General features: G+C 35.0%; 3 protein-coding genes across 3 annotated transcripts; all 3 read left to right on the forward strand.

Annotated features, from left to right (window-relative positions):
• The first annotated feature begins 545 nt into the window (after positions 1-545).
• On the forward strand, positions 546-3,416 carry LOC110740017 (cytochrome c-like). The gene is made up of 3 exons (XM_021920498.1): positions 546-794; positions 2,180-2,313; positions 2,941-3,416. The coding sequence occupies exons 1-3, from the start codon at positions 683-685 to the stop codon at positions 3,031-3,033; spliced, it is 339 nt and encodes a 112-aa protein (XP_021776190.1). The 5' UTR covers positions 546-682; the 3' UTR covers positions 3,034-3,416.
• Positions 3,417-4,601: 1,185 nt separating this feature from the next.
• LOC110740016 (cytochrome c-like) lies at positions 4,602-7,427 on the forward strand. The gene is made up of 3 exons (XM_021920497.1): positions 4,602-4,847; positions 6,027-6,160; positions 6,934-7,427. The coding sequence occupies exons 1-3, from the start codon at positions 4,736-4,738 to the stop codon at positions 7,027-7,029; spliced, it is 342 nt and encodes a 113-aa protein (XP_021776189.1). The 5' UTR covers positions 4,602-4,735; the 3' UTR covers positions 7,030-7,427.
• A 559-nt stretch (positions 7,428-7,986) lies between these two features.
• LOC110740018 (uncharacterized protein At3g49720-like) lies at positions 7,987-13,263 on the forward strand. Its single transcript, XM_021920499.1, has 7 exons — positions 7,987-8,215; positions 9,591-9,766; positions 9,861-9,900; positions 10,026-10,064; positions 10,540-10,914; positions 11,435-11,493; positions 12,879-13,263. The coding sequence occupies exons 2-7, from the start codon at positions 9,644-9,646 to the stop codon at positions 13,029-13,031; spliced, it is 789 nt and encodes a 262-aa protein (XP_021776191.1). The 5' UTR covers positions 7,987-8,215; positions 9,591-9,643; the 3' UTR covers positions 13,032-13,263.
• Positions 13,264-14,602: the final 1,339 nt, after the last annotated feature.

Raw genomic sequence — 14,602 nt, forward strand, 5'->3', positions numbered from 1 at the left:
GAAAAGCTACTTGTTCAGATTACTAGTTTTTAAACGAAAATTAGTAAAAAATACTAAAATGCAATAGTTCATAATCTTTTTCTATGTTTTATACTTCGATGATGATCCTGTAACACAATTGCAACAAAAAATTACTAAAACTAGGGTTCGTTTTATATTCTTTTTTGAACTAAATATGAACAAAATCACTTACTCCTTTGAATTTCGACCTTGATTAGTTGAATTATGTAGTAACTGAACAATTTTTTTTGATAATTTGTCACAAATTTATAGAAATTTCATATTTGAAAATGCAAAAAATAGATGTAGAGAGAGAAAATGTAGAAAATGGGTGAGGAGAGAGAAAGTGAAATGATAATAGTTTTTTTTTCTTATGTATATATGGGGTGGGGGAAATAGTACGGATATTACTATGTAGTTACTGTAAAAGTAAGTATTTGGGAAAGGGGTGTTAAACGATGAGTTTAGGAAGGGGTGTAGGCTAAGATGCCTAGACTAGAGTCTAGCCTTATATAATTACACGCTAACCTTTGAAAAATGGTGGCCCACCGACCTTCTTTCTTCGGCCCAAACCCTTTCCTTTCTTCAAAGGTTTCTCATACCTAGAAAATTTTCGCATTTGCCTTCTTCTTTCTTGAACCAAAAGAAAAAAAAAAAAAAAAACCAGAAGAGAGAGAAAGTAATGGCGACTTTTGGCGAAGCACCTGCTGGTAACAAGGATACTGGAGCTAAGATCTTCAAGACTAAGTGCGCTCAATGTCACACCGTTGAGCAAGGCGCTGGTCACAAACAAGGTATTTTTCTATTTTTTTTATTTATATTAAAAAAAATTTCCAGAATTTGATTTGTTCTTATTTTGTTACTGTTATGATCTTTTATGTGGATTTTAGATTTGGATCTATGAATTGCGAATTAGATCTGCTTTGATTATGATTATTGTTAGTTTCGACTTTCGAGGTTCTGCGATTGGTTGGTTTTGCATGAAATTGATTTAGGTTTAATGTTCTATGAAATTTCGAGGTTGATCGTTGAGAGTTATTGATTGATTGACTTTAAGCATAGATTAAGTCTGTGAATTGCTTTGAGTTGTCCACCTTTATTTTGAGTTGAATTACGCATTTCAAATTGATGTTTGAATGAGAGTTGTATATGGCGTAATTGTACATTATGCTCTTAAGATGTTTGAATGAGAGATTCTTGGAATTAAATTGTAAAGTAGAGAGGACATTTGTGGAAAGTTTAGCAGTTGCTTTATGTTGAATAAGGTGGCACAAGGTTTACTTTTCTTTTGCAAAATGATTAGATTAAGACAGTAAAATTCTTGTTTAGAAATGTTGATGGAACAACAACTTGATTCAATTCTTTGTTTACGTAATTATAATTATAATTTATAATTGTATTCGAATGACTTCATTTTTGAGTAATTTGATATGCAGTTTGGGTTTCCATTGTCTATTAATTGTAGTTTCAGATGTGCATATTAATTTTTTGTTTAAAGTAGCTTATTTTTTGTCTCATTGTGTTTTTGTTGTTACGGTTATGCAAATATGTCTTAGATTTTCTCGTGGAGATACCTTTCTAGCTTACCTATGAATGATTGATTTTACATTTTCAAGGTTTGAGCTCTATTCTTCCTCAAGGGAAATAGGATAATGTAATATTGGGCTCATTTAATGAATACAGACCAAGTAATAAGTGACTTGCATTCTTTATTACTCAGCTTCTTTGTTCCAAAATGAGCTATTTAGGACCGGACTTTAGAACCCTTCGATGCAATGTACCATATTGATGCTTGCTTTGCATAAGCTCAGGAAACATCTGTCTTGATACCAAACATGTCTAGGCTGTATCTCAATGTGAACCAACTGCTTGATATTTGAAAATATTCAGACGATGCAATTGGAATGAGTTGTGTCCAGTTGCTTGAATTTCTAGAGTGTTAGTTGATCAACTTTAATTGTATTTGTAGTCTGTAGATATCTCTGTGTGTCTGTTGCCCCTTGATGTGATGACATGATTTTGCTTATATGGTCTATTAACAAGTTTTTGCTGCTTGACCCAATAATTATCTTGTATATGCTCTGTCATTAGCTGTTTTTTTTAATAGCATCTGAGAATAATTTGTTTGTCAACAATGAGTTATATCAAGCTTTTCTAATTCTGTTTTGTGTTGAATCAGGTCCAAATCTAAATGGTCTTTTTGGTAGGCAATCTGGTACAGCTGCTGGGTACTCTTACTCTGCTGCTAACAAGAACAAGGCTGTCGTTTGGAGTGAAGACACACTATACGACTACTTGCTCAACCCCAAGAAGGTTTGTTATCTATCTATAAAATTGTTACATATGGAATCTTCTACTTTTTCTCTTGTTTTCTAAGAAATCTGGTTCAGTTGTCAAAAATACTCAAAAGCACTTGAAATGTTCTCCTGTCACGTGTTTACCTGTCTGTGTTTTATGTCATATGGTTTCTACTAAGCTGTCTTTTTTTTTGCTCCCTGTCTTCACTTGAAAACGTAAAACTGAGATTTAGAATTTTCTCTGTGTTCTGAAAACAAACCAGCTTGTTCAGATGCCATGACAAATGGATAACTTGCCTATCTTTCATAAAAAAAAGCTTGTCTTTGTTGAGAAAGACTTGGCCTAGAAGCTTATGTTATCTTTGGAATCTTTCTCCCTGATAGAGTTATGAAAGCTGAATATTATGTAGACGAAGCCTTATAAGTTGGATCTTGTTTCATTGATGTCATAAATTTGAACTTTGGGCAATTTAACTGTCTTGGTTTGCATGATATGATTCTTTCGACCTGAGGAATTTCGTTTTATTCTGAGGCTGTGTTTGTTTAATTAATGTTGTAAAAAACAAGTTGTCATCGAATGTAGTAGTGTTGTGTGGTAACTTGTCTCTGTCACAATCTACTTACACCATTTTTAATCATGCAGTACATTCCCGGCACAAAGATGGTGTTCCCTGGTTTGAAGAAGCCGCAAGATCGTGCTGACCTTATTGCATATCTGAAGGAATCTACCCAGTGATCTGATTGCACCTTATATACTTCATTCCTTTTGTCAGGAGAGATCAAAGGAGAATTTTGATCAAAAAATGAGTTATTTTCCTTAGCGAGACCAACTTAGAATTCGTTTTTGCAAATAAGTTTTACCATGATGAGGAAACGTCACCCTCGATTCATATTATACCTTGCTGCTATGGCCTGGTTTAAACAATTGTTTACAGATGACTTACAGACTTGATTTGCTTCTGTAGAAGGGAAGAAATCGGAAAATGTTCCATCTCTTTTGTCACAGAAGCTGTATTAAGGTTTACAAATGGTTTGAATTGTAATCGTTAAGATTTTGTGAAACTTTCAACGATTCATTTCTTTCTTACAGATGCATAATATCCTGCAGGTCGTGGTCTAGAGTTGGTTGTCACTTTGTTAATACTTACTTCTCCAGAAGTGGAACAAGGACCCTTAAATTCATTTGTCCTGAATGTGTTTATGCTGACCAATTAGTTTTATTCATTTAACAACTGATTTTTTTTCCGGGTCTGTCAAACCATATTGTCATCCCTGTAGTGGTAGAAAAACTACCAGAATTTTGAAGTTGGTTGTGTGCCTTTTTTTTTTTTGTTTTTTTTATTTTATTTTTTGACAACCAAGAAACAACAGAATAAATTAGCCCATCCTAGTTCTTGAGGCCAGGTTGTGGGCTTCAGCTATTACAGTTCTACTAGGCTTATTAAACATCAGAGAGCTAAGGAGTCAGCTATGGTGTTGATGTCGCTAATTATCGCCTTGATCTCCCGATCTGCAGCGTCTGGGTTCTGGAGGCCATGAATAAGCTTACTGCAGTCAGTCAGAATGATGATGCTCTTACCTACGAGATCAAAACTGTGCAGGGCAAGGAGGGCAGCCGCTGCTACAGCTTGTAAGGGGGTTGTAGCGAGGATTCTAGCACTCCCCTGCGTTACCTTGTAGCCATTCTCATAAATTACCCAGCCAACCGCAGCTTCCCAGTCCCCTTCTCTTCCTGTTATTCCTTTCGTCCATGAACCATCAATTTTGATCTTTACAGTGGGGTCAAGGTTAAGGTCGTTGGACCACCACATTGTGTTCCTGTTCTTATCATAATTCCTGCTGCTCCTGGTAATCTGGTATGATTTGAGCGCCTTAACTTGCATTGGCTTTGCCTTCCCCATGAGTTGAGCCTACTTAGCAATGTGTGATGCGTTGATGCTTTTAAACGGGGATACAACATACAGGCATGGTCCTTGTGCTTCTGGCGTACTTTGTCGAGTCGGGCTTTACGTACTTTTTCAATGGTATGGTACGCTAATGTAGTATGCCATGTCTATCTCATGTTCGTATCTCATATCATGCTTTTTTCATGTTGTGTCATGGCATGCAATGTCGGCTCCATGCCATTTTAACAAGCATCGCGTCGGTCACGTTGCTAATAAAAAAAATATTTAAGCAGAACACTTGCTCTAATGTAGTCCTACTAATCAAAAAAGATGGTCGTTTTAAGTAGACACGTGGCTTGATTTCGTCCATTAATAACAAGGCTACCAGAAGACTGAAGACAGGTTTCGTGATAAATAATCCCTCTACTTTCTAGAAGTTTCTTCAATTTTCGTCTCTCAAAAATCTCCTTTCCTCTTTACTTTCCATTTTCTTCCACTGATTTTCAGACTAATTGTAGCAAGTTAAACAATCTTTGTTGTTTGTTACTAAAAATGGCAAGTTTTAGTGAAGCACCAGCAGGAAACAAAGATTCAGGAGCCAAGATTTTCAGGACTAAATGTGCTCAATGTCACACTGTCGAAAAAGGCGCTGGTCATAAGCAAGGTCTTTTTTTCTTATTTTTCCCCTTCTTCATAAAAATATATGAACGTAGTAGAAATGAGTATATGTTAGTGTTGTTTAATCAAGTTATGGAATTTGTGTTAAATGTTAGATGATCAAATAATCAGCCAGCTTAGAATTATTAATTGTGCTCTAATTTCAGATTTTGGGTTAGAATTGCTAGTTAATGAGTTGGTGCTCTGATTAAATGCTAATTAGAGATTGTGATTTGAACAATTGAACGCCTTGTTGCTACTTATGTAAACGTTCAGCTAATCGAGATTGTGATTCCGAACACTTGCGATGTTGCTACTTATTATGTGTGATCAAGGCTTTGTGCACCTATTAGAGATTGTGATTCAAACACTTGAGTTGTTGCTAATTATGTAAGAGCTATTATTAGAGATTGTGATTCCAAAGCTAGCTTTGTTGCTAGTTGCTACTTCTGTACGGTGTAAGCGCGCGCTACTATGTACACCTATTAGAGATTGTGATTCAATGCTGAATAAGGAGCTCTAGATTATAACTTGGTTATTGAAGGGTATTGGTGGCTTAAGTTATATGTGGATGATTTATGAGGGGGTTTCGTATTTGTAATTTTCTTAGGTCTATAGCTTCAATTAGACGATTTTAATATGGACTTGGGCAATGCTGATTTGTTGATATATCTCTATCATATTCAACCACAATGATGTTTCAGTGAACTTGTATTTGTTAAGTTGTATCATTAGAGGGTCTTATTTGTGCTTTTATCTTTTAATTTGTTACATTACGCGTTTGGCCTATAATTTCTTCTACAAACATCATGGCACTTACATGTGATACTTAGTTATTCATTATATAACCTTTGTTGTATTGTATTATTATGGTCTTCAAGTTTCTGTCGATGTGGTGGTTGATCATGATCATGTAAGATGTGTATTATAATGGTTATGTATCTTATAACTTTTTGTGATTAGTGGTCTTGTTATGTTCTCGGTAACGTCGTGTTGTGTCTGACAGTTATTTGAGAATGCTTATTTATTTATTTATTTATTTTAATCTACTTTGGTACTTTTGGCTGATTTATGCTTCTTCCGTCATTGGTGTTATGAATTAAATGCAGAAGTATATTTTGGCTGCCTCTGACAATACCATGAGTCTGTATTGTAGCTATTCTGATTCAGTTTTATGACATTATAGGTCCTAATCTAAATGGTCTTTTCGGGAGGCAGTCAGGCTCAGCTGCAGGATATTCTTACTCTTCTGCTAACAAGAATAAGGCCGTTTTGTGGGGAGAAGATACATTGTACGACTACCTGCTGAACCCAAAGAAGGTATGTTGATGACCCAATTGTATTCTTTTCGTCAAATTGATTCCTGAAGCCTATGTTTGATCTTAATTTGCGTGCCACAAGTGTTTAACAAGTTCGTAGTGTGAAAATTGGCTGTAGTATAAACTAATTTGCATGTTTTTCGTCCAAAATTACATGTCATGCGTTTAGAGTATTTTGACATGGTTAGTTGATTTGAACTAGGGGAGTTTGAGTATTGAGTATATAGGCTGATGTCTCCTATTATATCTATTTGTCTGAAAGATTTACCTCCACTTCTTCACCCTTGTCTTTATGCTGTACAAGTTGTGTAGTGTTTGTACATTGTTGCCCCGTTTTAGCTTTCTTCAAGTTCGTTTCAAAGTCGATATAACTGAGCAAAATCTTCTATTCTTGCTCCTCAATTGTGATATACTTCTTCCACTGCAGCAGAATGCTAACATAATTTAGTCTTACATCATTTTTGTCTGTCCCAATTACAAGTTGGCATATTACTACTAGTAGGTTATTCCTATATATCATTTTGTCCGTCCCAATTATAATTAAACATACACTTTGAGTAGGTTTTAAATTTCTTGATCCTTATAACTTTACACTATGTTAGCTTTTAATAAGGGCAGAGGCAGCTACATATATAGGAGATCTACATGCTGTGATGCTATTAAGGCCAATATAACTGCTCTCTTTGATTTGAATAAGTTGATGTATGAATGTTGGAGATAGTATTGAAAAATATTTCTTAGAATTAACTTGTACATATTGTGGGTGCCATGCAGTACATTCCTGGAACAAAGATGGTTTTCCCTGGTTTGAAGAAACCACAAGATCGTGCAGACCTGATCGCTTATTTGAAAGAAGCTACTGCTGAATAATTGCAGGGTATCCACTTTCTTGCCAGCGATAACATCTGGTTCTTCTCATTAGCACAACTGCACGAAAGGAGCTTGCAATAATTGCTATCCAAATAAAATTAAGCATGATTCTTTGTTATTTAGGCTATAAACTTCAGTTATTATGGGTCTTTAGTTCATCCTTCTATATTCCAATTCTTTGTTGTTTAGGCTGATGAGCATTGTCTTCAGGACTGAAGTTAATTGATGAATAAGAACTTTGTATTATTTCTACTTGTAAATGATGTTTATTTTGTGGGAGATAAAATTTCTCCTTCTTTGTCTGTCATTAATTATGAACTTGTAGCTCAATTTCATCTGCTCAGATTGTGGATTCTTTAACTTCTTATTATAAAGATGCTTTGTTATGGCGTTGTTCCTTTTCTAGTTTTCTACCAACATATTTTTTATTAAAAAAAAGAAAATAAAATCAATAGTTTCATTGATAGTGAAATTGATAAGCAAATTTCTTAGCATGTTGGTGTGTGGCACTCGCTGTTCATGTACATCGTGGTTTCGTGAGCCAATACACTAGGGTACTAGGCCGGTTAGGACTCTCAAGTTGTTTAGATATACACCCAATTGAGATTTCTAAAGACTCATTGTCAACTTTCATTAAAAAAAAAAAAATACTGCTCGTTAATTAATAATTTATCATAACAAATAAATAAAAAATATTTTAGACCCTTAGCCAAAATATAGATTAGTCATCGTTGTAGAGCAAAGTTCGAATTATTTCTATAATACGAAGTACCATTCACACAATTTATTAATTAATATACTTTGTATTTTCTTGACCTCTCATCCCTTAAAGATTGTCCCATATGCTATTTTGGTGGGTTTATTTTTGTATCATACGTCCATATAATATTGTTAACCTAAATGCATAAATTTGTCCGAGCTTAAATAAAAGACAGGAGTAATATAATTTCATAAAATGATTCATGGTTCTTATAATTTTCCCATTGAAAAAAAGAAAATAAAGCAACAAAAATCGAATAATAAGTTGAAAACCTTGGCTTTGGACCAAGGCGTTACAACAGTTCCATTGTTTAAGTATCTTACTCTCATTTTGAGCTTCTAGTAAGAGAGAGAAGGCCTCAGATCTAATTACGAATCCTCGTCATTTATATCCAAGATTTCCTAATTTTTAATCATTCATTTCCAGGTTTTATTTCTTATTTTACCAATTTATTTCATTTAATTTCCCCATTTTCTTATTCTTTGCTTTCGATAATTGTTGCTTGTTGCTTTATTTTATGTTATCTTTTCAATTTCTTGAATTGTATATTGTTTGCATTTTACCTGGGTTTATTCGTTTTCTATTAGTTTGATTGTTTTTTGTTATTAATTTTCATTATCTGTCGATTTTTGCTATTATTTTGAGTCTTTTTTATGGCATTTGTATATAATTTTTGTGTAATTTCACAAACTGTATTAATTTGAATATGGGTTTCTAATTATGAGGGGTTTGATTACAGCCTGAACCCTAAATTGCTGGTGAAATTTTGCGCATTCCCGGAAATGCCTGCTTTTTCTCTGTTTTATTGATTACCAAGGATGTTTATTGTATTTTGGGGGAATTCCTTACATGTTACCTGTAAATGTGGCGTATTAAAGTGGGATGGAGGGACGAGGTAGCAGTTTGCGATGAAATAGTTAGTTTCTTGCTGGAAATGTCACAGATTGGGGCCCATTGGGTGGTTTTGATTGCTGTGTAATGTGTAGTGATCATGTCATTTCATAAACATGCTAAAATCAAAAAAAATTTAAGGTAGGTTAATCATTGGCGAATGAGTTTGAAATGTGTTTTAGGAGTGGCTAGAAAAGACGAGAAGGGTTATAATTTTGATGGTGAAAAGACGCTATGGTGCTCTGCTGTTCAGTGATTATTAGAATTAAGTAGCTGCTTTCTTTGCGGGAAATAGAACTAACTCTGCTTTTGAATTTGGTGGAAGATGTTTCCAAAATCAAAATCATCTTTTTGGGAACTTTAGTTGCTGGATAGAAAATTATAATGTACATGTTAGAGAGTCTATGCACTATGTAGCTCCTCTGTTTTTGGCTAGGGAATGTATTTCACTATTTCTAGTCAATAGTTCGATACTATATGGCCATAGACCGTTGATTATGGCCATACACCGTTTTGTAGAAAACATGGGAAGAGGCCTCCATGTTTTGTTGTGCATTTAAAGCAGAACAAAACATATGATCCCTCCATCTGTAAATGATTGGTAATTGAAATAGTACAGTGGCAGTAAATATGAAGGGAGGTGCTTAAATAAATGGTAATTGATGATGCCATGTTAGAATAGAGGAGTAGAACTGTTGATTAAATTCTTAGGCAATAAATTCTTAGGCTCCCATTCCATCGCATCTCATTCCATCCTGTCCTAGATGCGATATCTACCTTAGATGGCTCATCAAGTTAGCCAATATAATAACATGATATCCCCTTTATTCAACAGATTATTCACTTTATGTTGACATGCCCTGATTATATCCTGCAAATTAATCTGATTGTTTGTTCTGTTATCTTGCAGGAGCTAGGGGACTGCAAGTTTGCATACCATAGTCTTTGCCATTACTTTTTGCGATGTCACGTAGACCTGTAAATCCTACTCGGCGGTTAGTTGATAGTGGGACCATTTCTTTGGGAGGGTCAGTGCAATTAAAGTCACGTTCGTCACCTCTTTTGACTATAGGGCTTGTGCTTTTGGTACTTCTCTTTTCTTTATTCGTGTAAAACAACTTTTTCTTATGCGGGCATGCCTTTTCAAAGAAATTTTCTTATACTTTCTTGTCAATTTCAGGGTACAATTCTTTTCTTTGCCTACTCGTACAGCATTTCAGGTTTGTAATGTATTGTATTACTTATTAGCTTTTGCTCTTGTTAATAACTTTCAATTATTTTCATTTACACCTTCACCTCTGATTTATAAATCAATGTGTAAACTTTTAACTTTCACATGTTGCAGGTTGGACAAGAGGGGTTGATGTTGTGAGTAAATTTGAAGGTAGCTTTGCATTCTATAACTCACTCCTTGGTTTCTTGTGTGTAGGTTAGCATAGCAGTGATATAAATTTAACTTGTGGTAATGCTATTGTTTGTGTGCACATTTCTTAACGAGAATCGCTGTATAATGGGTATGACTTTTATTTGTCAGTTGCTAAGATGTATTTCACAAGCTAGAGATAATTAGGGTATCCAAACCAAGCACCACTGGCCAATGAAGTATGTAACACGGACTCTAGTATCAATGCATTTTATTTTTCGAGGGAGGAGGGGTAACCACATGTATATTTTTCTTAAGCTAATTACTGAAAGCAACTTCATAATATCTTAAATATGTTTAGCTTTCTTGTATGCAGAAAGCTACTTTTTAGCCAAAATTCTCTACTTTTTAGCCAGGACTCAGGAGAATAGAAAAGAAGCTAGCTGATGATCTGAGAATTTTTCCAGTATTTGACCTTCTTGTTGCATTTCTGTAGGTGGTGTGTCATGCACGTTAGAGCTGCAACTGGCCTTACCTATTCTAAAGAAAGCATACGTAGACAGCATGCATAAAGTATTACATGTAGGCCCTGATACCTGTTCTGTAGTATCTAAGCTATTAAAAGAAGACGGCACTGAAGCATGGGGAGTGGAACCATATGACATTGATGATGCTGATAATCAGTGCCAGAAACTTGTGCGTAAAGCAATTGTGCGGGTTGCTGATATCAAATTTCCTCTTCCATACCGTGCAAAATCATTTTCACTTGTTATGGTATCAGATGCACTGGATTATTTGTCTCCTAGATACCTTAACAGAACACTTCCTGAATTGGCAAGGGTTGCTTCTGAGGGTCTTGTTATTTTCACTGGTAATGATCCAAAGCATCGCAAGTTTATTTAGTTTCTGCTCAAACACCAATTTTACCTTTTGAATCTGTCGTCATTTTCCAATACTAGACCAAGTGCATGACTAGGTAATTGGTATATGATGAAGGTTATGTTTGTTCTTTTGTCTCTGGAAATGCGATGAAACATGAGTTGGCATACTTTTAAGTTACGAAGTATAATTTTTAAGCTTATACATCCCATGAGGTGTAGTGTTACAGGTTTCTTATCTTTTAAGTATGGTCACTGGCAATTGGCACGTCCTTTGTAGAGCATAAAAGTCAAAGCTACAGAAACATTCTATCTGATCAGCATATCATAGATTTCAGTGAGCACTTATGCATGGCAAGGACGACATAGGTGATAGGGCATAAGACATATGTATGCAATTAAGTTATACTTCGTAGATCCTAATAGCTAAGTTTCAATTAAAATGATCCTGGTTCATATTAATTATGTTTTTTCATTTGTGAAGATTTGCTGATTTGTCTTCCTGTATAATAGGTTATCCTGGACGACAACAGAGAGCCAAGGTTGCTGAGCTATCCAAATTTGGTCGTCCTGTAAGTGATGCATTTGTTATCCTTAATTCCTTATACTTTTTCAATTGGGTAAATCTTTCCTTTTTCTTATAGTTAAAGTGTGATCCATCTCACAGCTGGCTTTTAGGATACTTTTTTGTCCATATTCTGAATAGATCAAGTATACCCAGTTTGTAAATAGCTAGAAGTAGAGTAATTGCAGTGGGGCACTAATTAAGTGGAGACTGGAGAATAAAGATTTATTGTTTCTAACTCAATGCTTAGAGCTTGTCAAACTATGGTGGCTACTACTGCTTCTTACTGAGAAAATTGGACCTTTAGTTTCTTTTAACCTTTTGCTCATGTCTGCAACCCCTTGTCCCTTTGCTTGGGGTAAATGACTACTGATGTCTTGTTTTGAAAACTTAGATTTAAAATTAAATTTGTGAGGGAAGTCAGGGAACATAACAAAAAGAGAAAGTGATTAGAGATAGTATCGTGCCTCAAGGCCCTCAATGCATCATTTGCATTGAATGCTTCTGCACATTTTCATCTTTGAGTGCTGTATGAGAGTTAATATACCTTATGCTCCATTTAAAGGCATCTTAGTTGCATTGTGTATTAACTGCTTCTCGATACTTTGTGCAAACTTCAAAGTTCTGTGCCACTTAGAAGGAGATCGTTTTTTTTCAGTATTTTTAATACAAATTTCCATCAGTCTTTGGCTTGGACTGTTGTACTGCACATCTTTAGCTGGGTTTAATTATATAAAATCCGAAAGAAAAGTTCTGCGTGAAAGAGTTAGGGGCTGCACAGAATACTCCGTTTTGTTTCATTTCCTCATCTTTATGTTTTGTTTATACAATTTTGGGGTGGCCAGGAGGGTGCAGACAGGGGGCCAATGGCCAAAAGAGTTTGGGGGAAGGGAAAAGGAGAGTAGAAAGAACCACAGGGTTAAATCTTTTCAGCTCATCCAAATAGTTTCCAGTTGAATCTTGTGCTTCAGTAGTGTTGAAGCACAACTGAGGAAGGATCCGTATAGAGAGTAATATGGGGAAGTTAACATTTTTACTTACTGTAGAAAGCGACCTATGTGGCTAAATATCTAGGGATAGAGGGAGTGTTAGTTATATATGGTGCATGTTCATTTTCAAACTTTGCTCATTCCATGTGCTGGAGGGTTGAGATGTAAGTTTTATGTTTGGTATGCCTTTGTTCATAATTTGCCATAATGTACATCTGTGTAAAACATTTTGTGGCCAGTTATGTGTATCAGATGCTGATGCATCTTTCAGAAAATCTCTTCAACTTGTTACTGTGAATTATTGGCACGCATCGTTCATTTATCTTGGAGTTCTTATTCACCAGTATTTTATATGCTTTGCCGACAACAGCAAGACTAATGTCCTGACCTTTTGTTTGTCAAGGCCAAATTGAGGAGTGCTTCTTGGTGGATTAGATATTTTGTTCAAACAAGTCTAGAGGAAAATGAAGCTGCAACGAAGAAGTTTCAACAGGCTGCAGTAAAGCGTTCATACAGGCCATCTTGTCAAATTTTCCACTTGAAAGCATATCCTTGAGTTCGCAAAGATCATGTACTTATACAAGGGCACAAGGCTTGGTGTGAGAGTGATACTTATTAGTTATTACTTAACCCTTTTCCTTACTGCATAGCTCAGAGTATAAATATATTACATGGTGGTGAAAAAATTACCAAATCTTGTAATCAAAATTTAGCTTAGGTAAATCTGGGAATGTTGTCACTCATTTTTCTCAATGCCAGAAGCATCTCTTGAAAGTTTTTCTTCATTACTTTAACTGCCAAATTGTCTAATGTGAGTCACTGAGGTCCCTTGTACCACACTCCCACACCTAAAGATGTCAATGTGTTGGCCTGTGGCACATCCCAACGCAAATAAGTATGGCACATGTTACGGCACATTTTATGTGTGCCCAAAGTGTTCCCATCCGCACTTTTTTTATTTAGCAAAGCACGATAAGACACAACCTGGCTTAGCGAATTGCATGCTAACACAAGTTAAATTTAGTTTAGTCACACAAGCACAACACAATAACACATTAAAACGTGGGTTTGGGCTAGACCACGAGCTGTGCCTTACCACAGCCTAGGCATGTAGGCAGGACACAATATTATCTTTATCCAAACTTGATTGATAAAGGGCGTGGTGTAGATTAGATTTTAGATCTTTCATACTCCGTATCTTATTAGTGCTTTGCCGACTAAGTAAAGGGGAATCCTATTATCCAAGTGTTCCAATTCTCGAGTGATAATGCATGACATCGACGCAGCTTAAAGCATTAAGAGAACATGCAAGCACAATAAAAATTATATCAAACCAACGTCGGTCTAATGCTTACATAAGAGGATCTTATATGTTTTTTGTTGATTATAAAAATCTGTTGCACTCACTTTGATAGCTTAAGATAATACAGAGTAAGATCAATGCGATTATTTATTTTCAAAATCTCAAAAGATAGAATAAATAAAGATGGAAGATTAGCATAATCTGCATGAATGTCAAACAAAAAGTTTTAATACTACCCTATCCGTTTAATATTAGTTGTCATATTATCCCAACCTTTTTAAGGCATTACATTTTCTTATAAATCTTAAATACATGTGTTATTTATATCCTTTTTCAACCATATAATTTGTCTAATATCTAGTTTAGTCAATTCACAATATTTATTTATTTATCCAACAACTATCTACAAAGTATGCTTTTATGATGAGATTTGAGAATATAATAAAAATTGATGACTTTTTTTTTATTTTTTTAAAGGGTGTAATTTTCATGTAAAAAGCAAGAAGTGATCCAGGGAAAAAAATACAAAAGAAGGGTATGGGTATTGTTTTTGGTGGGACATTGGAAATTTGTGTTTTGATTATTTGGCTATTACTTAATTGAGAGGTCATTTAAGGCTTGCGGGGAGCTCAATTAGGTTGGGCTTCTCCTTTAGAGTCTCATTCTTACATCAAGAATTTGAAATTTAGGTAATGTAAGGTTTAAGTCAAATTTTTACAACCATGCTATCTCAAAAAGTCACTAACTCACAATGTACCTAAGTAAAAATTTTACTCCAATTCTACACCAAAGTATCACACTTAGACGAGATTCAAAGTTAAGAC

The sequence above is a fragment of the Chenopodium quinoa genome, unplaced genomic scaffold (genome assembly GCF_001683475.1).
Source record: "Chenopodium quinoa cultivar QQ74 unplaced genomic scaffold, ASM168347v1, whole genome shotgun sequence".
Lineage (NCBI taxonomy): Eukaryota > Viridiplantae > Streptophyta > Magnoliopsida > Caryophyllales > Amaranthaceae > Chenopodium > Chenopodium quinoa.

What these genes read in the sequence shown, in the direction of transcription:
- LOC110740017 (XM_021920498.1), top strand. Translation starts at nt 683, where the DNA reads ATGGCGACTTTTGGCGAAGCACCTGCTGGTAACAAGGATACTGGAGCT. An exon ending in AGGCGCTGGTCACAAACAAG is followed by an intron (nt 795 to 2,179) that starts GTATTTTTCTAT and finishes GTGTTGAATCAG; the next exon opens with GTCCAAATCTAAATGGTCTT. An exon ending in ACTTGCTCAACCCCAAGAAG is followed by an intron (nt 2,314 to 2,940) that starts GTTTGTTATCTA and finishes TTAATCATGCAG; the next exon opens with TACATTCCCGGCACAAAGAT.
- LOC110740016 (XM_021920497.1), top strand. Translation starts at nt 4,736, where the DNA reads ATGGCAAGTTTTAGTGAAGCACCAGCAGGAAACAAAGATTCAGGAGCC. An exon ending in AGGCGCTGGTCATAAGCAAG is followed by an intron (nt 4,848 to 6,026) that starts GTCTTTTTTTCT and finishes ATGACATTATAG; the next exon opens with GTCCTAATCTAAATGGTCTT. An exon ending in ACCTGCTGAACCCAAAGAAG is followed by an intron (nt 6,161 to 6,933) that starts GTATGTTGATGA and finishes GGTGCCATGCAG; the next exon opens with TACATTCCTGGAACAAAGAT.
- LOC110740018 (XM_021920499.1), top strand. Translation starts at nt 9,644, where the DNA reads ATGTCACGTAGACCTGTAAATCCTACTCGGCGGTTAGTTGATAGTGGG. An exon ending in CTACTCGTACAGCATTTCAG is followed by an intron (nt 9,901 to 10,025) that starts GTTTGTAATGTA and finishes CACATGTTGCAG; the next exon opens with GTTGGACAAGAGGGGTTGAT. An exon ending in GGGTCTTGTTATTTTCACTG is followed by an intron (nt 10,915 to 11,434) that starts GTAATGATCCAA and finishes CCTGTATAATAG; the next exon opens with GTTATCCTGGACGACAACAG.